At 45.3% G+C, this 25,367-nt stretch overlaps 1 protein-coding gene across 2 annotated transcripts in view; it reads right to left on the reverse strand.

Moving 5' to 3' along the window:
• TRMT11 (tRNA methyltransferase 11) overlaps positions 1-25,367 on the reverse strand; it is a 145,700-nt gene that overhangs the window by 89,179 nt on the left and 31,154 nt on the right. For both annotated transcript variants that reach the window (XM_077486939.1, XM_077486940.1), the window contains one exon: positions 13,691-13,847. In XM_077486939.1, coding sequence (XP_077343065.1) covers positions 13,691-13,847 — 157 coding nt within the window. The remainder of the gene's footprint in view (positions 1-13,690; positions 13,848-25,367) is intronic.

The following is a 25,367-nucleotide window of genomic DNA, read 5'->3' on the forward strand; positions in this document are numbered from 1 at the left end:
TGGGTGCTGTGTCCGTCAATGAACTTCAGAGAAAGAGATTTTACGTGAGTACAAAAATCCTATTTTCTCTATTGTTCACTGACGGACACAGCAGCTCTCCTTGACCTTAGGGACATCCCCAAGCAGTGTCAAAGAAACGAGGAGTGGGAACAGCAAACAATAACTCCACCCAAAACAGCCAGAGCTCCTCAACAGAGGAGTTGCAACCTTAAACAGCCGCCTGAAAAACCTTGCGGCCGAAGCAAGCATCCGAAGATGCACGCACATCAACCTTGTAAAATTTAGTAAAAGTGTGAACGGACGACCAGGTCGCCGCCTTACACAACTGAGAAGCAGACGTTTGATGTCAGAAAGCCCAAGAGGCACCAACTGCCCTGGAAAGGGAGGCGCCCGCCCCCTTATGGCATAAGCCTGAGCTACAGTCTGTCTGATCCACCGAGATATGGTGGCCAATGAGACCGCCAGCCCCTTTTTGGACCAGCCATCGACACAAACAGCGAGTCCGACCTCCGAAAAGAAGCCGTAGCAGACAGATACACCCACAGAGCCCAGACCATGTCCAGGGAATGCAAAGCCACCTCTTTAGGGTGCGACGGCCGAGGACATAAGGATGGAAGCACAGTGTCATCATTTAGACGAAAGGCCGAAACAACCTCTGGAAGAAATGAATGCTGCAGACGCAGCACCGCCATATCCTTGCAGATGATCAAGTAGAGACTTGTAAGATAAGTCCTCCAACTCAGAAACCCTCCTGGCAGATGTAATGGCCACTAGAAAGACCACCTTCTGAGAGAGTGTCAATAAGGGAATCTCCCTAATGTTTTAAAACGGCACCAAGAGCACCAGATTCAAATCCCACGGACGTAGCGGTGGCCGAATCGGAGGAGCCACATGTTGAACCCCTGGAACAAACGTACTCACCAATTAATGAGCTGCTGATATCTGCCCCTTAATGGTGCTTAATACAAATTTCTGATCCACTCTTGCTGCAAAAACAGCAGGATCCTGGAAAGTGAATATGTACGCGGACGCCACCCCATCTCCCCGTATGATGCTAAATCTTCTGAGAAGATGACTTCCGTGCCCTCAACATAGTTGATATTACTGAATATTACTGAATCCGACAGACCTTGGTCCCTTTGCACCTGGCTTTCAACAGCCACGCCATTAAAGCCAGTGATGGTAAAGAAGGATGAAATATTGGACCTTGCGACAGAAGGTCCTCTCGCGTCGGCAGTCGCCAAGGAACATCTGCCACCATTCGTACTATGTCGGCTTACCACGGACGCCAAGCCCAATCTGGGGCAATCAGAATCACTGGAATCCCCTCGGCCTCCACTCTGCGAAGCAGACATGGTAGAAGTTTGAGTGGGGGGGGCATAAAGCAGCCGATAATCCCCCCATAGAGCCACCAATGCATTTGCCGTGCCCGCCCAGGGATCCTTTGATCTGGCCACAAACCTCTGTACCTTCTGATTGAGCCGAGAAGCCGGGAGATTCACATCGGACATGCCCCACCTTAGGCAAAGGAGCCAAAATACACCTGGATGTATCGGCCATTCCCCTTGGTCCAGCATTTGAGGACTTAGGTAGTCCGCTTGCCAGTTTTCTATGCCCGGAATGTACATGGCCGACAGAGCCGGTATGCGCCGCTCTGCCCAATGTAGGATGTAAGCAACCTCCAGTTCTGCAGCCGAGCTCTGCAGCCTCTGTGACCATGTGGAGAGGCACCGCCTGATTGCCCGAAGCTCCAGTACATTGATTCCTCCTGGGTCTACCGACCCTGGGCTGACTGTACGCCCCAACCCCCCCCCCCCCAACTGGTCAGGTTGGGGTCTGTTGTGATCACCGTCCAATGAAGAGGAAGGAAAGACTTCCCGGGCCAAAGGGCCGGCGACCTCAGCCACCATAGCAGGGAATCCCCGACTAGCTGGCTCACCCGAATTTGACAATCCAGGGACCACAGAGATTTGTCCCATTTGGACAATATCTCCTTTTGCAAGACTCGAGTGTGGGATTGAGCATATGGTACCACCTCGAAAGTGGCTACCATTAGACCCAGGACTCGCAAGAGTCTGCAACTTGTCCAAAGGGAGAAAGACTCTTGCCTCTGAGGAGTCCATAAGCAGGCCCAGGCACTCCAGGCATCGGCACCAACGACTTCTCTAGGTTCAGTACCCAATCAAACTGCCGAAGAGTTTGCATGGTGATTGCCACATCCTCCCTTAATTCTGAGGCGGAAGCTGCCCTCAGGAGGAGGTCGTCCAGGTAACCCACGATTGCGATCCCTCACTGCCTGAGCAAAGCCTATATTGGGGCTAGCACCTTGGTGAAGACCCCCGGTGCCGACGCCAGGCCAAAAAGCAGAGCTACAAATTGGTAGTGCTCGTCCCTGACCACAAATCGCAGAAACCTCTGAGTGCATACGGGGATATGCAAGTATGCGTACTTGATGTCCAGGGATGCCAGAAAATCCCCCTGATGGAGTGCAGCGACCACTGAGCAAACCGATTCCATTCTGAACCTTTGTACTTTCACAAAGCTGTTGAGGGCCTTGAGGTCCAGGACCGGACGGACCCCTTCCTTCTTTGGCACTACAAACAGATTGGAGTAGAAACCTTTCCGGTGTCGGTACAGGTACTATCCCCCCGTGCAGCAGCAGGTCCTGTACTGCCCCAAACAGGGCCTCCCGACGAGCCGGAAGATGAAGGTTGGAGGGAAAAAGTCTGTTTGGCGGACAAGAAAGAAACACTATCTTGTACCCTGAGGAAACCAGTTCGCAGACCCACTGGTCGGAAGGCAGGGAAGTCCACCGAGCTGCAAACTCCCAAAGGCGACCCCCCACCCAAGAGTTGGGTGGGGGCAAACCTTCATGTGGTAACAGATTTGTTCGCAGGCTTGTTTGGCTTGCGAAACCAGGGACGCTTTTGTCCCTCAGCAGGCACCTTGTCGGACTGGGAACGCTTACCTGCCGACCCAGGTGGATGAAAAATATGCTTCTGAGCGGAAAAGGAGGGCCCCTGCCTTTCAGCGTGGCTCCTTACCTTTCCTGGACTGTGGGAGCAACGTACTCTTACCCCCATAATGTCATCCAGCGAGCCTCCAAATAGCCTCTCTCCCTGGAAGGGCAAGTCTGCCCAGCATGTCAGCCAAATCAGGCGACGTAGCACTACTGCTGATACTGAGGCTCTAGAGAGCAAGGGGGCCATATCTAAGGCCGCATCACAGACATACTGAAGGCCCTGCACCAACTGGTCTGCCAGCTCCACGTAGACTGGGGAAGCCTGTTCCTTCTCCAATTCACAGTGCAAAAATTTAGCCCATTCAGTCAGCATCTGCGATAGCAGGGCCGTGGCCAGCACTGGCCACAATACTGCCCCCACCACAGTAAACATGGACTGGCCAACCGCCTTGGCCCTTCTGTCGGCAGGGTCCTTGAAAGCAGGAGTCCCTTCCACCGGAATCGTAGTTTCTTTATTTAACCTGGATCCCGGGGAGTCAGCAATCGGAGGAGATGCCCATTTCTTCAGGAAACTCTCCTCAAAAGGTGTAACACACCTCCAGTCCCGCTGCGGTTTTCCCCATTCCTTGTAAATAAACTTATCAAAATAAGTTAGGTAAGGAAACACCTTAGCCGTGCGGGCAGGCTTGTGGGACCCGAAAGGGACCGACACCTCTGTAGATGCCCCTGCCGTATAGTCCATTTTTAGGGTAACCCGCACTGCTGTAATAAGTGCTCCAACCAGCGCCTTTTCCTGCGCTGACCCAGACACGGCTGACCCAGAGTCATCCTCACTGTCCGAACAGTCCTGGTCCGCATCCTCTGATACATCATCACAGGGGCCGCCAGTCTAAATCAGAGCTTTCCTCAGAAGACAGTGGGGGGGAGGGGGCGTTTTTTTACACCCCTTACACCCGCGCACCACTTCCACCCTGACAACAAAGGCCTCCAGGACTGCCGATAGAGTGTCCATAGGCACCGCAGTTGCAGAGGAATCAGTTGCAATCACAGGGATGTCTGGGGAAGAAGCATCAGCTTCTGACGCCATGCTGACTCACACTCGCCTGTCACCACTTAGGGACCTAAGGCAAGTCACACAAAAGTCCACCCTTCTAGCTGCACAGGCTGAGGGGGCCCCCCGCAGGACTCACCACCCTGACCCAGGTACTGCGCTGTGCTGCTGTCCGCTCTCCCCTGTGCCATCCATGAGGTTTCAGTGTGGGAGTGCGCTGTTCTAGAAGGAAACAAGGGCCCAGTGCTAGAGGCTACTAGAAAATGGCTGCCGGCAACCTCAGCAAAAAAAGGTCTGAGAGCGCCAAGAAAACGGCAGCCGAACTAACAGAAAATGGCTGAAGGCAAAATAACTAGCTGTGGCTACCACAAAATGGCCGCGGCCCCAGGAAAATGGCTGTGGAGCGTGCAGCGGCCTCTGCACATGGCTCACACAGAACAGACACCCACCGTGGCCCAGAAAAAAGGGAAGAGGATGAGTGGACCCCCAACACCCAGTGCAGCCCCCTGCCAGGACCCAGAGGCCGCCCCCGGACCCAGCCAGGTACATGCACCACACTCCCATGTGCCCAGTCAAACTGCGGCCCATAGCATGGGGAGGAGGGAAGGGACAGGGAGAGAAAGGGGGGGGTGAGAGACCCCCTAGTCGACCTCCCAGGGAATGCGCAGCTGCTCCATCCTGCCGAGACAGGTGGAACCATACAGACCCATCCTGCAGGAGCTTCCACAAACAGACCCATCACCCGAGCAGTACGGGGTGGCAGCCGGCTACGGCACACTGTGACACAGACAGCAGTAGCCCAGTCATATGTGTGCCCCAGAGCATATAGCTCACCGGCCGCCCTTGGAATAGAGGTCATGGTCGACCCAGCACTTACAGTGCCTTGCGAAAGTATTTGGCCCCCTTGAACTTTTCAACCTTTTGCCACATTTCAGGCTTCAAACATAAAGATATACAATTTTAATTTTTTGTGAAGAATCACCAACAAGTGGGACACAATTGTGAAGTGGAACGAAATCTATTGGATATTTTAAACTTTTTTAGCAAATAAAAAACTGAAAAGTGGTGCGTGCAAAATTATTCGGCCCCTTTACTTTCAGTGCAGCAAACTCACTCCAGAAGTTCAGCAAGGATCTCTGAATGATCCAATGTTTTCCTAAATGACTGATGGTGATAAATAGAATCCACCTGTGTGTAATCAAGTCTCTGTATAAATGCACCTGCTCTGTGATAGTCTCAGGGTCCTGTTGAAAGCGCAGAGAGCATCATGAAGACCAAGGAACACACCAGGCAGGTCCGTAATACTGTTGCAAAGAAGTTTAAAGCCGGATTTGGATACAAAAAGATTTCCCAAGCTTTAAACATCCCAAGGAGCACTGTGCAAGCGATCATTTTGAAATGGAAGGAGTATCAGACCACTGCAAATCTACCAAGACTTGGCCGTCCCTCTAAACTTTCAGCTCAGACAAGGAGAAGACTGATCAGAGATGCAGCCAAGAGGCCCATGATCACTCTGGATGAACTGCAAAGAACTACAGCTGAGGTGGGAGAGTCTGTCCATAGGACAACAATCAGTCGTACACTGCACAAATCTGGCCTTTATGGAAGAGTGGCAAGAAGAAAGCCATTTCTCAAAGATATCCGTAAAAAGTCTTGTCTAACGTTTTTTTAGAGCCACCTGGGAGACACACCAAACATGTGGAAGAAGGTGCTCTGGTCAGATGAAACCAAAATCAAACTTTTTGCCCACAATGCAAAACAATATGTTTGGCGTAAAAGCAACACAGCTCATCACCCTCAACACACCATCCCCACTGTCAAACATGGTGGTGGCAGCATCATGGTTTGGGCCTGCTTTTCGTCAGCAGGGACAGGGAAGATGGTTAAAATTGAGGGGGAAGATGGATGCAGCCAAATACAGGCCCATTCTGGATGAAAACCTGTTGGAGTCTGCAAAAGACCTGAAACTGGGACGGAGATTTATCTTCCAACAAGACAATGATCCCAAACATACAGCAAAATCTACAAAGGAATGGTCCACAAATAAACGTATCCAGGTGTTAGAATGGCAAGTCAAAGTCCAGACCTGAATCCAAACGAGAATCTGTGGAAAGAGCTGAAAACTGCTGTTCACAAACGCTCTCCATCCAACCTCACTGAGCTCGAGCTGTTTTGCAAGGAAGAATGGGCAAGAATTTCAATCTCTCGATGTGCAAAACTGATAGAGACATACCCCAAACGACTTGCAGCTGTAATCACAGCAAAAGGTGGCTCTACAAAGTATTAATGCAAGGGGGCCGAATTATTTTGCACACCCCACTTTTCATTTTTTTATTAGTTAAAAAAGTTTCAAAAATCCAATAGATTTCATTCCACTTCACAATTGTGTCCCACTTGTTGGCGATTCTTCACAAAAAATAAAATTTTTATATCTTTGTTTGAAGCCTGAAATGTGGCAAAAGGTTGAAAAGTTCCAGGGGGCCAAATACTTTCGCAAAGGCACTGTAGCTAGGGCCTGCTCACGCTCGATGGCCAGGCTGGGGAGACTACAAGGGTCTATATTACCCAGCCTGCCACCCAGCCCGGCTGTTGATTGAAGATCACAGGAATCAAAAATACAGAAAAAAAAATTCCCAAGACCAATGGTCCCACTGGGAGCCAGGTCCTTCTCCCATACTAGGCAGAAAAAACTGAGCTGCTGGATGCAGTGTGAGGGGTTATAGCTAGTAGGACTGCCCCCTGGGTGGTACTGTGCAAGTGTTGCTGTTTTTGCTGTGTTGCTGTTTTTAACACTTTCTGCCTAGTCCTCTCCTAAAAGGGGCGATATAACCCTAAGGTCAAGAAGAGCTGCTGTGTCCATCAATGAACGATAAAGAAACACATGTATATAAGCATTCAGTCTTTCCTCAATACTTTGTTGAAGCACCTTTGGCACAAATTACAGCCTCAAGTCTTTTTGAGTATGAAGCTACAAACTTGGCACACCTATTTTTGGGCAGTTTCTCCCATACTTCTTTGCAGGACCTCTCAAGCTCCATCAGATTGGATGGGGAGCCTTGGTGCAGTCATTTTCTGATCTATCCGGAGATGTTCAATCAGGTTCAAATCTGGGCTCTGGCTGGTCCACTCAAGGACATCAAAGAGTTGTCCCGTAGCCACTCTTTTTTTTTATCTTGGCTTTGTGCTTAGGGTCATTGTCCTGTTGGAAGATGAACCTTTGCCCCAGTCTGGAACAGGTTTTCATTAAGGAGGTCTCTGTAGGGGCGTGGCTTAGCAGCTTGGGCTCTCTGCTCCGCCGAAGAGCCTCTCTTTGATCCCGTGGACCATTGCTTCCCCTGCTTTCTCCCCGGATCCTGCTACCGTAACTGCAGCAAGGAGGCTGCCCAAGGACTCCTCTCTTCTGCCAGCTCTTCAGGCTAAAGTGTATGATATCCACAATGAGGCACACGACAGTCCTGTTGGAGGACCCTAACACACTGCTTTTTTTCATGGGATAGTGTGAGTACCCCTGTGAGTGGCTCTGACATGCGATGGGTCCCTCCTCCTGACACTGATGACTCAGAACCTACCCTGAGGGACATTATGGCTGCAGTTCAATCCTGCAACACCTCTATAGTGGCCCTAACATCTGAAATCAAAGTAGTGAAAACGGAGCTGTCCTTTGTAAGGCAGGACATGCAGAAATTGCGGGACCGCACTATTGCATTGGAGGGAAGATTAAGTAAATTGGAGGATAACTTGAACTACATATGAGATGTGAACTACAATACAATTGCGGTTGACAAGCAGGCCGCCGCATAGAGGACATGGAAAACAGGATGTGGAGGAATAATGTTCAGGCCCTCGGCATTCCGGAAAAGACCGAAGGGAAGAACCCGGTACATTTTATTGAACAGTGGCTCCTTCAAATTTAGGGTAAAAACTCCTTTTCTCGTATATGTTCTGTGTTGAAAGAGCTCACAGGGTACCTGAGACCACTACCGCCGGGCAACACACACATTTCTATTCCAGCTACTCAACTACAAAGATAGAGACGTTATCCTTTCAAAAGACAGAAGTCTGGGGGACTGTGTACATACCTCCTCCCTTCTCCGCAGAGGTTATTAAGATTTTGGCAGGCTTTTTGGCCCACCATCCTAATGTTCCAGCCCTCATTTTGGGAGACTTCAATAACTACTTACATTTCCAGTTAGAAAAATTTACAATGGCTCGCCCCTGTCGGGCAGAGGTCCGACACCATTTGCCAATTTTCTAGCGGAGATAGGACTTCAAGATGTCTGGTGCCTAAAGGACTCTCAAACTAGGACTTGTTCTTACCCCTCTGCTTCACACAGGGCCCTCTCCAGAATTGACCTTGGTCTATGCAATGAGGAAATGCTTCCATTTATTGCTGATGCCCAGTATGAACTGAGGACGGTCTTCGACCACTCTCCATATTGGGCTCAGATAACCACTTCTGGCACTTGCAAAAGTAAACACTGGAAAATAAATCCATTCTGCCTCTCCTTGTTTCCTACTCCAGACACAGTAACTGCTGCTCTTGCTGATTTTCTTACTATCAATAAAAATACAACGTCTTCATGTATGTACTGGGATTGCCTTAAGGCCTTTCTCTGAGGTCAGTTCATTAAATCAATTTCCTCCAAAAGACCAAGACCAAGGCCTGGGAGATCTCTGTATTATAGGAACTTGGGGAGGCAGGGACAGGGTTCATCGCAAACCCTACAGATCACACTGGGGGGAGATGGTTGGAAGCACAAAATGGCTAAACAAATTACATTAACGAAAGCAGAAACAAAAATTTGCAACAAAAATTCTATGAGGAGGGTGAGAATACTGGGCACATGCTGGCCACAATGGCTAAGTTCAGTAGAGGCTTCCCCTTCATAGCTGCTCTCCAGGATGTCTCAGGCAAGATGGTGAATTCCCACTCGGAGGTGATGATGACGTTCCTGGCCTTTTATGCAGACTTATACTCCTCTAAGGTCTCATCTAATCCCACTGCTATCCAGGACTTTCTCTCCGGGTGTGCTTTGCCATGATTCTCTCAGTCTGATAGGGATATGCTAAATGACCCTCTCACAACCAACAAATTACTGGAGGTTCTGGCCCTTTCCCCTCCTGGAAAATCTCCAGGGGGCGGACGGGCTACCGGCGGAGGTTTAAAAAAAAAAGTATGCTGGCTCTCTACCATAACTGAAGCAGACTTTAAATAGAGGCCTTGGAACTAGGTCAACTGTCTCTGTATGATGGAGGCTACCATAATTCTTATACTTTTTTTATATATATATTTTTATAGCAAACATATCATACTTACCTTCACTGTGCAGTTCGTTTTGCACAGTTTGGCCCCGATCATCATCTTCTAAGGTTCCCCAGCAGCTCTTGTGGCACCTAATCGCACCGGTAAACCCCCTGGGAGAAGCACACCCCCTGGGGTTACGTTGCAGGCGTGCTCCCGAGTCCAGCATTTACGTCTATAGACACAGAATGCCGAACTCGGCCCCGCCCCCACCACCTGCATCATTGGATTTGATTGACAGCAGCAGGAGCCAATGGCTGCGCTGCTATCAATCTATTCAGTCAAGAGCAGAGAACCCTGGGCAGAGAGGTACAGCGCATCTCCGCCAAGGTAACAAAGGGCTCAGGTGAGTAAAACGGGGGGGACGGGGACAGGGGGGCCGGTCAGTGTTAGAAATTTTTGGAAAACAACAAGAGGGTTTACAACCCCTTTAAGCCAGGCAAAGACCCCCTCCTTCCGTATTCCTACAGGCCCATTTCATTGTTAACGGCGGACGTGAAGCTTTTGGCCAGAGTATTGGCTACTCGTCTAGCGTCTGTCATTCAAAAACTCATTCACCGTGATCAGTCAGGGTTTATTCCCTCTAGGGAAACAGCTTTAAACATAAAGGCGTCTATTCCTCAACCTGCAGATCCCGGTGGATAACCCTGGCAATAGGGTGACATTATCACTTGATGCTGCCAAAGCTTTGGACAGCTTTGAGTGGTCGTACCTATGGGAGGTCCTGGGGGGGGGTTGGATTAGGAGAAAATTTCATCAGATTGGTCCAGTTGCTCTACACGAATCCCACTGCTAGGCTACGCATTAATGGTGATCTCTCTGACCCTTTCCGTCTGCACAGAGGCACGAGACGGGTGCCCATTGTCGCCCCTGTTGTACGCCTTGGCCCTGGAACCTTTGGCGGAGATGATGAGTTGCAATTGCTATCCGGATTTATAGGCGGCCATATAGAGGATAAATCTTGTTAAATGCAGATGACACTCTCCTATATTCACTCCTCCACCTCACTGCAAAATGTGATGTCACTAATAACACAATTCGGTACCTTTTCTGTCTTCTCCATAAACCATAGTAAGTCAGCTCTTCTACCTCTGGGTGATCTGCCAGCCTCCTTACCGGACTGCGCCTAGTCTCTCAAGATTATCTCCCCCTTTAAGTATTTGGGAGTTCAGGTCACTCCAGACATTTCCAGGTATCTAACTCTTACCTTACTCCCTATCCTTACTAAACTACACTAAATGCATTGCCTGGTGTAAGCTGCCTATTTTAGTCATCGGTACAGCCAACCTTATAAAGATGGTGTGGGCACTTCAGCTACTGTACATACTCCATAACTCTCCGCAATGGATTCCCCGTAGATCGTTCACAGCATTGACACTCTATTTAAAAGTCTTATTTGGAAAAAGAAGATTGCTAGAAAAGCTCTCCACGTTGTAGTACAGTAAGGACCAGGGTGGCCTGACAGTGCCAAACATTAGATTCTATTTCCAACTGGGCGGCTGGGGGGGGAGGTAGATATGGCAGAACCTAACCATAGTTTACTATTTTCTAGCACACAAAGTCTCAGCGTTGTTTCTCATCTTGAGGGCAATTTTCCCCAGTACCCTAAATACTACCATACTTTTACTGACAAAACTATGGGCCCTTATCAAACACAGATGGGCTTTATGGTTCAAACTCTAATTGTGGCGTAACCCTCGCTACACGGAACTACATAAACTAGAGGGGTTTCAGTCCTGGGAGGTCACGGGTATTGGCTACATTTCCCAACTCTATAATCAGACTATTTTTAAATCCTTCATGGACTTACAGGAGGCTGCCAAAACACAATTTTTATAGATATCCCCAACTTCGCCATGCTTTACAATCACAGGTAGAACATCCTTTAATAACTGCCATACTCACCACACAGAATAAAAGGGACATGATCTCACAGATATATAGTACGCTCTCCTCGAGGACAGGGGATGCAACTAGACTACCGTCAAGAATGCAGTGATGTACAGCACGTACGACGGGACTAGAAAAAGGAAGTTCAATAGCCAATAGCTTCTGTCTCGTACTTGCTTCAGAGCATGCTTCGTTTTTGGTCCATCGGAACAGCATACAGACGAGCGGTTTTCCCGATAGGAATTGGTTACGTTGGAAATATTTAGAACATGTTCTATTTCTAGGTCCGTCAGAATTTGAGAAAAAAAAAAAAAGTCAGATGAGGCATACACACGATCAGAATATACAATGAAAAGCTTCCATCGGACATTCCACTCATGTGTACGTGGCATTACATAAAAGCAGGATCAATCCTGCATGGTGATGATTGAAGTAAAAGGTAAAGTCTTACAATCACAGGTGCTGTTCTCACCATACGTCCATCAGATAAAATAGTTGGAATAAGGAGCACATTTGAGCTTCCTGAGAGGTGTCATGGGGAGAGCCTCTCCTAGCTAGGGCAGAGTTTAGAGCAATATTAGAGTCTCCCATTAACAGTAGGGTATCTTTAGCATGATGAGAGATAAATCCATGTTGAAATGTACTGGGCACATAATAGGCAACTAGGGAGACTTCCTGAGGGGGAAGATGAAAGGAAGAAGTGAGGAAGAGAACAGAGGGAAGGGAAACCAGGGGAGTATGGGTCCGTAAGTAGGATGAGGTACCAGACATAGGATGAGGAGAATAGAGGAGAACTATAAGGAAAGAAAAGGTAAGATCGATGATAACATTGCTGACAAGCAGAGCAGGGGAGTTACAAAAATAAATAAATAAAGCTAGAAAGAATAATATATAATGTATAAGAGCATTTTAAATTCAACAGGGATGAGGCTCACCCATCAAAAAAGGAATAAGTCCAATGCGTAACCTGAGAAATATGAGCCCACTTTAGGCGGAAATACAATAATACATAATCCAAGCTCCTCAGGGGTAACCAGGCCTTCACAAATGTCCCCAATCACCCTAGGGGAGTGAGGATGATCATGAATAGTAGGAATCCACAACACCAGTTTTGCACAGTGCAGAAGGTTATGTCCTCCTAACATATGAGTAGGCGAGGAAAGGGCTGACTGAGGTGGGGCAAAAAGCCCAAGAGGCATAGAGGTTAGATCCCCAATACACCAGACCCAGAAAAACAGACAAACCTTATAAGGCAATAAACAACTAGAACTCATGTTATCAAATGTATTTAGAAACACGCAGTTAAACTTAAAGCAGACGGCATGAAACATGTTTTCCGACTCCCGAAGGCCACATATGAAAAAACTATATTGTGCGCCCTGTTTTTCTAATTTTTTTGCATGCTGATGGATACAGTAATTTTAGGCAATGCAGGACTGGCTGTAAAGAAACAAAACATTATACAGAGAGGCAATTGGTTAAAGTGAAACTGCCATGAAAGAAATAAAGAAGCTGCCATTACTGACATTTTTAAAAATATCTTTACTCATTTTGGACTTATGGCTTCAGGGCTTAACTCAGAAGAAATAAGCAGTTAGGGCTGTTCAGGAGTTTCAGCCTGCATGCTTATTCCAATAATTTCATTACAGAATACAGCCCGTCAGCCAAGAAGGTGGCAATTTTAAAATAATAATCAACAAAAAAGAAGTGATCTTTTTGTAGAACTGCAAAACTCTCTGACCACGGACCTTAATAACGTGAAGCATCCTCCAAAAAACTGGATATTTCTAACAGATTTCTTCCTATTCTACCATCTTTTTTTGTGATGGGCCCATGAGGACAGGAAATCCAGCCATAATGCAGGCTATCAGTTTCAACATGTCATCCCAGTTAGGTCCCTACATTTCAGAACTGAGTATGTTACTAATCTAATACCAAACTAATCTCTCTCTGGGGACTTAAAACTGCTTACAGACTGATTTTTTAACTTTGCCAGCCCACCCATGACATCATATCCAGCCAGATGTCTGCCAACTATTTAAATTCTTCACTGGATATATGAACATCCAAACCTGCCTAAACTCTGCACAGAAATAAAATTCATGATACTTCTTCTATTTCTTGGAAGAAAACAGCCATCTGTTTGTTCTCAATACAATGACTTTTACATAACTGACTTCAATAGGGGATTTTCAATATATTAAGTGGAATATTCACTTTTAAAATGTTCTTCATGTTGTATTACAAATGTGGTGTCTATCTCATGGCAGGAGCTGGTGAACTGCTGGAGCTATACAATGGAAGAGGAATCGATTCAAAGAACTTGAACATATTGCTGCATGCAAACACAGTAATCTCCTGTAAATGCAGATTCCATTAGTGCCAGTAAAATCTGGACCAATGAAGATGAGGAAATCATTAGATAGAAATGTTTGTTATTGTGATCAATTTGATTACATTTGGTTAAATTGAAGATTTTACTCACCTGTGCCAACAAATGGATCAAACACTAAATCATTAGGCTTAACTCTTGCATGGTTAGCCATAATGAAGGACAGGCCAGCCTCCATACTCGTGTTTCCAATAAAGTGCCGTTTTTTTACACTGTACGAGTTGATTAATTCCCGCTGTCCATCTGCAATCTTAAACAGTGCTTAGAATTACACATACGATAGGTATCATATACTTGATGACTATTGGGGTCTAAAGACATGTGGAAATACCCCCCTTTGGTACTCATGTTTATGAACCCTATAGTTTTAGAACCATTCATTCACATATACAAATATACATCTAAAACATGAAAAAAAGGAGAGAGGACAATAGCTTCCTGACTTGAGGATACACTGGGGACCATGACATATTTAAATGAGAATGTTATCCTGGGAACATACAAGAGGACTATTAAAAAAAAGGAGTTGCATGTTCTTAGAAAAAGGAACATGCAACTTTATTTCATTAAAATGCCATATTTGGACACTATAGGAGAGAACATATTGCACTTCAAAGTTTTCTATCTGTGCAGCCATGCTCCTAAACTGGACTGTGTGGGTGTCCATCAAGGAGAGCGCTTCTCAATCGTGAACACTCGATGTGGGGAGGAGCCACCAGCACCGCCGAGGGACCCCAGAGGTAGATCGGGGGCCACTGTGCAAAAACAAGGTTTTTTTAAGATCACTTTTGACACATTTTTGGGACCACTGACATTTAAACAGCGATCAGTGCTATAAAAATGCACTGATTACTAAATAAATGTCACTATTAGGAAAAAGGTTAATACTAGGGGCAATCAAGGGGTTAAATGTGTTCCCTTGTTTGTGTTTCTAACTGTGGGGGGGATGGAACTGACTAGAGGATGAGACATATCAATGTTCCTAGCTAGTAGGAACAGACGATCTGTCTCCCCTTTCCTCACAGAACAGGAATTTGTGTGCACGTCCCTGTTCTGGCTCTCATGCCCGCGATCACACGTGGCCGTTGGTCATTGCGACCGCCGGCTACGCGCATCGGCTCCCCACTGTGCAATAGGCCTGCCCACTATAGACATTTAAAGGGCCGACGTACAGCTATGACGGTTCACAGGATCGTGCCGACATGCCACAGTATCATGGACGGCGGCTGGTCGGCAGGTGGTTAATTTGAAGGAATGTCCATTAACTTCCTGTTTTGGCTATGGGACAGAAAGGGAAATCTACCCAATGGCACACAGATGGCAAAAAAACTAACAGGGCTTATATTGAGAGATGCACCGATATTTTGGCGGCCGAAACATATGGTCTGAAAATGGCGTTATCTGCATTTTGCCTATAAAAGAAAGAGCCTGATAATGGTGCCAAAAAACGCATGCAATTTTGCCGTGACTTTGCCGCAATTTTACTATGCTTATGGTGTGTTTTGCATAGGTCATGTGACTCAAAAACCACATAAAAAAATTTAACACTTGTGCGTTATTGATGCGTTTTCAATGCATTTCAATGGGGAGGTGTGTTTTTGGTGCGTTTTTTTAGCCAACCAAAAATGCAGCAATGGAAGCGCAACAGACCAGTGTGAAGACATACATAGAATTTAAAGGGATACATTTTTCTTGAATTTTTCTTGAACTTTTCTTGCACTAGAGGTGCCAATAATGGCCCACAATAAATTAAAATGCATTAAAATTTATGATGATAAAGAACCAAATATAAAATACAATATCTCACAAAAGTGAGTACACCCCTCACATTTTTGTAAATATTTTATTATATCTTTTCATGTGACAACACTGAAGAAATTACACTTTGCTACAATGTAAAGTAGTGAGTGTACAGCTTGTAAACAGTGTAAATTTGCTGTCCCCTCAAAATAACACAGCCATTAATGTCTAAACCGCTGGCAACAAACATAAGTACAAATTGGGCCCAATTAGCCATTTTCCAGTGTCTTGTTAGTGTTACAAGGTCTCAGGTGTGAATGGGGAGAAGGTGTCATTTATAATAAAATATTTACAAAAATGTGAGAAGTGTATTCACTTTTGTGAGAGACTGTATATATGTTTTTTAAAGTGGAGGGCCACCCTAAAAAAATTAAAAAAAAGTAGCATTAATATTTTTTAAATAATTTAAAAAAAAAAAATTACAAAAAATTACTTTTGCGCAAACCATTTTTTTACCAAAAATATGTAGACGAATATGTATCGGCCTAAACTGAGGGAAAAAAAAAATGTTATATATTTTTGGGGGATATTTATGAAAGCAAAATGCAAAAAAGAATGCGTTTTTTTTTCAAAATTGTCGCTATTTTTTTGTTTATAGCGCAAAAAATAATAACCGCAGAGGTGATCAAATACCACTAGAAGAAAGTGTTATTTGTGGGGAAAAAAGGACATCAATTTTGTTTGGGAGCCGTGTCGCACGCCCACGCAATTGTCAGTTAAAACGACGCAGTGCCGAATCGCAAAAAGTGCTCTGGTCAGGAAGGGGGTACATTTTTCCAGGGCTTAAGTGGTTAAGAACCACCTTAAAGGCATTAAAACCTTCTTACCTTTCATGGTGTCATTTGTTATGCCGCGTACACATGACCGGCTTTTTGACAGCAAAGGTCAGACGGAACGAGTTGGACTATTCGATTGTGTGTGGGCTCCATCGGACTTTTGCTTGCCAAAAATCAGGCAGACTTTAGAAATAGAACAGGTTTTAAATTTTCCCGTCGGAACTCCGCTGGACCGAGAAATCCGTTCGTGTGTATGCTAGTCCGATGGACAAAAACCCGACGCTAGGGCAGCTATTGGCTACTGGCTATGAAATTCCTTATTCTAGTTTGGTCGAGAAGACTGTCGGACCTAGTCCGTCGAAAAGTCCAGTCGTGTGTACACGGTAATAACCTTTGCACACAGCCTACAGTAGATTTAAATCACATTCCTGTTTCAAAGTTCTGTTTGTTTGAAACATGAGGCATGCAGCATGGCACTTCACAGGTTAATGCATGATCCCTGTAGTCCAACAGCCAACACTTCCAGTGAAAAAACTGCATATCCTAAATTTTCATGGTTCTCCGTCTAGTCTAATGCTGGTGCAGGTGAAAGCAACTGTCAGAGCTTACCATGCTAGAAGAGATGTGTGTGTTTCAGATTAGATTGTAAGCTCCTTTAGGGTAGGGACCGATGTTAATGTAAAATGTATATGTAAAGCGCTGCATAAATTGACGGCGCTATATAATTACCTTAAATAATAATAATATGAAAAATGAAAACACATGATTACAAGTTAAGGCAAACAAACGACAAGGGATTTTAACTAAACTAATAGTGCAAGTATAAGGGTAAATGGCGCTGCCTATATAATGAAAGGCAACAGACCCTGTTCACTTGTTAGGTGCTATGTGCCTCTATAGTGACTAATAAAATTGCATATACCAATAGTGTAATCGTAATAAATTACCAATGTGCATATACCAGTGGTGCAAACCTCACTAGGTTGCCAAATAAATATGAACTTGATCTAAATAAATGTTTAAAAGTGATGCATTTTTGGTATTGGAGTATCACAGTTTATGTATCACTTTTAAACATTTATTTATATTTATTAGCTGCTCTGTGTTCTGTGATGTACGAAAAAGAAAATTTTATTTTTTTCTTCATACTTACCTGTAAAATCAATTTCTTTGAGTACATCACGGGACACAGAGCAACCATATACATTACTACCTGGGTTATATGCCACCTATAGGTGAATGGACACTGGCAGAACAAAGAGACAGGAAGTCCCCCTCTATAGAACCCCTCACATACAGGAAGTACTTTGGTTTTGTAGCAAGCAATGAAGAAAAAAATCTAATTTTCTTTTTCGTACATCACAGGACACAGAGCAGCCATATACATTACTACCAGGGACGTCCTAGAGCAATCCCTTTGAGAGGAGGTAGACACATGGTATAAATACCACCATCAGATTTATACAGCAGCCTGTAAGACACTACAGCCAAAAGCCGAGTCCTCCACTGCCCTAACATCCACCTGATAAAACCTTGTGAATGTATGAACTGAAGACCAAGTAGCGGACTTGAAAATCTGCTCCATTGAAGCCTGGTGGCGAAAAGCTCAGGAGGTACAAACACCCCTGGTAGAATGAGCTCTTACCCCAAAGGGAGGAGATTTATCCTTCAGGCCATAGGCCTGAGTGATTAACTGGCGAATCAAAAGTGAAATGGATGCCTTGGAAGCCGCTTGCCCCTTCCTGGGGCCTTCAGGCAAAAAACAAAAAATGCGTTAGAACTTCTGATGCTTGCAGACCTTTCCAGATAGACTCTGGACTGCCTGCCCCACATCCAAAAGGTGCAACCGTTTCTCCTCTGGCGAACCAGGCTGTGAGTAAAAGAGGGTGGGACAATATCTTGATTTAAATGAAAACCAGAAACCACCTTAGGCAGAAAACACAGAAGAGGGCGTAGTACCACCTTATGGTACAAAATCAAATACGGCTCTCTACAGGAAAGAGCCGACAGAAGCAAATTCAAATCCCAAGGACAAAGAGGCACCTTAACGGCAGACAACAACTGAATCATTCTCTCAAGAAAAGTTTGGACCAGGGAATATGAAGCTTATTTAAGTACACTGACAAGGCCAAGACTTGTCCCTTAATTGTTGCCAAGGCTAACTTCTTGTCAAACCCCTTTCAGACCAGATCATTTTGCTGGCTTAAGACCAGACCACTTTTTGCGATTCGGCACTGCGTCGCTTTAACTGACAATTGCACGGTCGTGCGACGTGGCTCCCAAACAAAATTGATGCCCTTTTTTCCCCACAAATAGAGCTTTCTTTTGGCGGTATTTGATCACCCCTGCGGTTTTTATTTTTTGCGCTATAAACTAAAAAAAGAGTGACAATTTAAAAAAAAATGCATTATTTACTTTTTGCTATAATAAATATCCTCCAAAAATGTATAAAAAAATGTATTTCCTCAGTTTAGGACGATAAGTAATCTTCTATATATTGTTTGTAAAAAAAAAATGATTTTTGATTGGTTTGCGCAAAATTTATAGCGTTCTCAAAAAAGGGGATAGTTTTAGGTCATTTTTATTAATAATTTTTTTTTTTTTTTTACTATTAATGTCGGCGAGCAGCGATTTTAAAGTGACTGCGACATTATGGCAGACACATCGGACATTTTTGACACATTTTTGGGACCATTGTCATTTATGCAGCAATCAGTGCTATACAAATGCACCGATTCCTGTGTAAATGACACTGGCAGTGAAGGGGTTAACCAGGAGGTGGCAGTGTAGGGGTTAAGTGTGTCATAGGGGCGTGTTGCTAACTGTGGGGGGCGTGGCTGTGTTTTACAGATCACTGATCTCTGCTCTAATCACAGGGAGCAGAGATCAGTGCCACTGTTTACTTTAGCATCTCCCCGTTCTTTCTCCCCGTGAGACAATCACGGGTATCCCCATCGCGATCGGACTCAAGGGGGTCCCGAACTGGCGCGCATTGCGATGGCACGGCGGCACATTTAAAGCCTTCCATACCACCGGAAGAAAAGACCTTCCTTGTACCAGATTCTGGTCTATTGACCACAAAGTGAGACTTCCACGAGCCTTGGGGTAATGATCATGCATGGAACTGGCCATAAGCATTTGCCTCGAATGAGGACAGCATTCTTCCCAGAAGACTCATACAGAGTCGGAGAGAAGGGTGTTTTTTTCCCCTTATTTGTTGTACTTGCTCCTTTAGAGGCATTGGCCCTTCTTGGGAGTCCTTTGCCTGGACTGTGTCCATAACGAGACCCAAGTATTCTAGACTCTGAACTAGCTTCAAAGCCGACTTCGATATTTATGATCAAGCTGAGGTGATCCAGGAATTGAACCGCAAAGTTCCACATCTTGTACCGAAATAAGCCTGACCGAAATGACTGATCCCCAAGTAGGAGATCGTCTAAGTATCCTGCAATCAGGATCCCCCGAGACCTTAGCGGCTCCTCTATTACAAAGTGAAAAAGCTTTTGGTGAGGCTGTAAAATTGCTACGTTCAGGTATGCATCCCCGATATCTATGGATGTCAGGAAATCTCCTACCTGGAGAGAGGCCACCACAGAACGGACTGATTCCATCCAAAAGGGCCGTACTGAAATATAGCGCTTTTAGATCCAGAATCGTTCTTATGTCTCCATTTGGTTTTAGAACCGTGAACAGGTTCGAATAAAACCCCTGTACTATTGGGAACTGGGACCTCCATAATCACACCTTGTCGTTTTTGGCTATCTAGTGCCTGAAATATTAAGCCCTTTTTTGAAAGGTCTGTGGGAACGCCTGACCTCAAAAATCTTTGAGGAGGGAAGGACTGTAACTCCAGCCTGTACCCGAGACAATGTGGCAATGACCCACTTGTCCTGAACCAGCGTTCCCCACACTCCTGCAAACTGCAGCAATCTTTCCCCCCACCCGCATGAGTGGGGAGATTTCTTCACAAAGAAGGGATGCTCCCCTTGGCACCAGTATTAGAGGGTTTTTGGACTTGGTCTCTTTTGGCTCTGGCCTTGCTGCCCTCTGGCCCCAGATCCCTGGTGTCATCTAAACTGACTAGGGCCTGAAAAACCTAAGTAGCACATGGTCCCTTAAAAGAGGGCCGTTTAGCTACCCTTTTCACAGGAAGAAGGGAGCTTTTTCCTTCAGATCTCTTCTGGATGTACTTATCAAGATCCTCCGCAAACAAACGTTCTCCATTAAATGGAAAACCAGCTAGCAACCTTTTACTGACCAGTTTTTTAGCCACAAAATTCTGCGCATATGAACAGATAAAAGAGCCATACAGGAAATTTGCTGAATGGAGTCTATGAGGACATCTATAGCAAAGCATAGGACCTGAGGAAAATCTGCCTTCTCAGCAGACTCTTCTACCCTATTGGGCCATTTTGCCTGATCCTTCAGAGCTTGACAGACCCCGATTGCTGCCATTGTAGACCGAATAGCAGAACCTGCCAGAGCACAGGAGGCTTGTAACAAGGCTTCCAGCTTCTTAAAGACCCATGCATTATCCACTGAACAAGTTAAGGTATTACTTAGGGAGGAAACCGTTGTATCTACAACCGGTATGCTCCACTTCTTACTAAAGCTTTCCTCCATTGGATAGAACAGGGAAAATCTCTTTGGAGGCACAAACATCCTGTCTGGGTGCTCCCAGTCGGAATACACCACTTGCTTCAACTGCGGGTGAAAGGGAAACACTTGCGTACCCTGCTGAGGTTTCAAAGAACCTAAGGAGGATCAAGGTATTTCAGGGACCTCTTTTGGAGTCAACTTAAAAGCTGTACGAACCATCTGCGTGAGAGTATGGATGAGAAGTTTTTGTGATTGAGAGGCTGACCTAATCTGAGCTTCTTCAGGTTCTCATTTACCTGAGGCAGATTCCTCAGATTGGATACCATCTGCACCATCAGCCGCCACATCTTCTACCTCATCTACCCAGTCTTGCTCCAATATAGGAGGAATAGGGGAAGGTGATCTATCACATTTTCTGCCACTGCGTGACAGAAATGATCATACCAGCAATTTTGCTTTCCAAACCAGCCAAAGCTGATGATAGATCTCTAGTAATATATGCAGAAGTAGAAGCACTGGTAGCAGCCATAATGCCAGATAGACGCAGCGGCTCAGATTGCCCGGTGTCTTCCGGTCCTTCAGGGGAGGCTATTGTATCAGAGTTCCTATTAGCTTCTACAGGAGCAATTGGTGGAAAACTTGTGCCCTTTGCTGCAGCGTTACCCTAGTGCGCTTTCTGGAACACATAGCTTACTGAAGCAATTGGTAACTGGCTTTGTAAAAAGTAATATACAATTCCCTCAGTATCACAATTACCCCTTCAAAGACTCCTGTATAATAGACCTGGTCTTTCTGTCAGTGCAACATAACTAGGCTGCCACTTGTCAACACCCAAAGGACTCACGTGACCCCAGGATAGGCTACTCTGTGTCCCTCCAATCAGTCCAACAGGGCATCTGACTGTAGCTTTTTTTTTAAAAAGCTTCCCATGGCTTGTACAGCACCACGTGCAAGCTCCTGAGCCATGCGCGTGCCTGTGGAAGGAGGAACACAGAACAGCAACCCATGCCCTCTAGAGGGAAAAACAAGCATAGCAAGGAAAAGGTTCTTTTTTTCCCCCAAACATGTCAGTCTAGATTTAAAACAGTGTTGCAGGGGCATACATAATAATCAGCCCCTGCTTGCCACTCATCACTCCCGCCGCAGGACTATGGCCTAAGCCAGAGGTCCAGCCTTCACCCATCACGGCGGGTATTTACAGTCACAGACCTTCAAGGATTGGGTACCCTTTCATGTTTTAGGGTCCACTCCCTTGGACTTGTATAGCACCCTGCAGGAATGCCTTAGCTCTGTGGTGTCCAGGATTCCACTACGCAGGGTCCAGTGCCCGGAGGTCGCATTACAGGCAAAACCTCGTAGTTGCTTTGAATCTTCTTTACGAGGCTCAGGTACCATTTATCTTAGCATAGTAGCTTTTTTGAAAAGGATCCGATTTGGAAAAGCCGTTCCTTGATTCACAAGAACCTGTTCGGGATTACAGCATGGAAGTTCACAGAGCTTCAAGAGTGACCATCCACCTTCAAGACACTGGCGAAAAAACTGAAGTACTTCCTGTATGCAAGGGGTTATATAGAGGGGGACTTCCTGTCTTTTTTGTTCTGCCAGTGTCCATTCACCTATAGGTGTTGCATAACCCAGGTCATAATGTATATGGCTGCTCTGTGTCCTGTGATGTACAAAAAAGAACTAGAAATTTAGAATCATGATGTTAAACTGTGCTATAGTGCATTGTTTTTATTGTTACATTTTCTGGTGACAGATAAGTACTCTTAATGGTTTTAACGACACTTTAAAATAAAGACATTTGAAAGTGTACAATGCCTTTAAAAAGTGCTCATCCTACTATGAACACCTAAAAATATACAATCTCTTCCCATACCCTGCATAAAGATTAAAGAAGTTTATTTACTGAAAAAAAAGCTCAAATTTTGCACCTGATAGGCCAAACTAATTTATATATTTTAAAGACCTTAAGGTTACTTTCACACTGGGCCGTTGGGGGGCGTCGGCGGCAACACGCCTTTATTTTTAGCAGCGCTTTACCATAGTTTTTGCTGGCACCTCGGTGGCGATGCCCATTGATTTCAATGGGGAGGGGCAGTGTATACTCCACTCCTACAGTGCCTCATAGATGCTGCTTGCAGGACTTTTTTTAGCGTCCCGCCAGTGCATCGCTCCAGTGTGAAAGCACTCACTCTTTCATACTGGAGTGAGAGGCTCTTTATAGGTGCTATTTTTAGTGCTATAGCACCTGTAAAGCGCCTCAGTGTGAAAGCAGCCTAATAGGTTCATCTATAACCTCACTGTCAAATGCCTTGCGTAGAAGTTAAGTATAAGTAGAGCTGCTGTTACAAATCATAGGCCCCCATACAGCCTACCTGACAGGGAACTAACCCCCCCCCCCCCCCCGAGCCGAAAGTAACTGAGGAAATGGATTTACCAGTCCCCTTCCCTACAGCCTCAGCTGCACAAATTAATGAATAGGATTCGCTCTGAAGTTTTCTGATCATTCACAGACTGAAGCATAGTAAACACAATGTACTATGATTCAGTGATGGATGGACACAAGAGTGATGGGTGCCCATCACTCACTGTGTTCATTCAGGAAAGGAAGGGGCCAGTAAATGACATCCCCCGTGTGCCCGCAGCAGCTGTTAACAGGAGAGGGGGGAAGCCGGCAGTGCTGTGCGGAAAGGACGGGGGAGCCCGTATAACAGATGGAATGGACGAATGTACTAGAATCCATCCTCTTGCAGTGCAGCCAGAGGGAGGGAGAGGAGTAGAAAATGGCAGGGCTTCAGTTAGAGACAAGAGAGGATCGGTGTCTGCAATAAAATAGTACAGCTGGCCCTCCTTTTGAACTGATAGGACCTGGGCCCAGTACAGGAGGGCTGGCTGTGCTGTCTTATCAGCGGCCCAGAGTATAGGGTTTCCAACACTATTCATAATTCTCCTCCAACTACTATTAACGATCAGGACACATTTTACATTGGAACAACAGGATCTCCCTACCCTTAGTGTGTTAGAAAAATTATTCCTCTACTGCCTAATGTAGTGATGAGTCAGAGACCCTTTTTTACACTGTGATAACCCATACCCTTTTTGGCCGATCTCCTTTTCTACCTTTACCAATCTAAGCGTCCCTTCATAAACACCTCCTACCATGTAATATAGGCTGATCTTTCACATACAGTATTTCTAACATTACCCCAGCCCCCCCCCCCCCCCCCCCCAAAAAAAGTACATTGACATAGTAAATAATAATAAACAAAATAAAAGTAATCAAACTTTTAATACATACAAAAAAAAAAAAAAAAACACCCCATATTTCAATCATATGTATATAGACTTTTTCTTACATACTATATTAAGAGGCAGGGGCGGCTGGCTTAGGATCTCAGTATTGTCAGAATCCTTCCAGAGCTTGGAGTGGCTCTGTGACTTTAACTGACAGCGGGCTTTAGCACAAGTGCATTCCTGTGACCCAGAAGGGAAGTATGACCAAAAAAAAAAAAAAAAAACTTTGGGCATACTTGTCTTTTAACCACTTGCCGACCTGCTCACGCAGATATACTGTGGCAGGTCGGCTCTCCTGCGCAAACTGACGTACCTGTACGCCAGTCCGTAAAAGCAGGATAGTGGGCACGTGACCGCGGCGAGGAGAGGCAGAACAGGAACTGCCTATGTAAACAAGGCATTTCCCCGTTCGGCCTAGTGACATGACAGATCTACTGCTCCCAGTGATCGGGAGCAGTGATCTCTGTCATATTTCAGTAAGCCCATCCCCCCTACAGTTAGAACACGCTGAGGGACCACACTTAAACCCTTGATCGCCCCTTAGTGTTAATCCCTGCCAGTGTCATTTTTACATTGATCAGTGCATTTTTATAGAACTGATCGATGCAATAATGTCACTGGTCCCCAAAAAGTGTAATTTGGGGTCAGATTTGTTACAGTCCTGCTAAAAAAATAAAAATCGCAGATCACCGCCATTACCAGTAAAAACAATAGAATAAAAAAAGTCCCTAAATCTATTCCGTAGTTTGTAGACGCGAGAACTTTTGCGCAAACCAATTATTATACACCCATTGTGATTTTTTTTTTTTACCAAAAATATGTAGAAGAATATATATCGGCCTAAACTGATGAGTAAATATTTTTTTTTTTATATATATTTTTTTTTTGGGATGTGTATTATAGCAGAAAGTAAAAAAAATACTTTTTTTTGAAAATTGCTGAGGTGATCAAATACCACCAAAAGAAAGCTCTATTTGTGGGGGAAAAAAAGGACATCAATTTTGTTTGAGTACAGCTTCGCACGACCGCGCAATTGTCAGTTAAATCAACGCAGTGCCGTATAGTAAAAAAAAAAAGGTCATTAAGGGGGCAAATCCTTCTGGGGCTGAAGTGGTTCAAGATCTTGAGCCTCACCAAGCTCTTTTGATCCAAAGCAACAGTTTACAATGGTTATTGTTTTTTTTATCTTTCTGATTATCATTTTGCATTATATGACACTTACCTGCAAACGAAGCTTGCGCTGGCCCATGAGTAGGCCGCATCCATCTTCGCCCCTCTTCCTTCCAGGGCCACAGATT

Source organism: Lithobates pipiens, unplaced genomic scaffold (genome assembly GCF_037356315.1).
Source record: "Lithobates pipiens isolate NorthernLeopardFrog02 unplaced genomic scaffold, aLitPip1_a1.2 Scaffold_18, whole genome shotgun sequence".
NCBI lineage: Eukaryota > Metazoa > Chordata > Amphibia > Anura > Ranidae > Lithobates > Lithobates pipiens.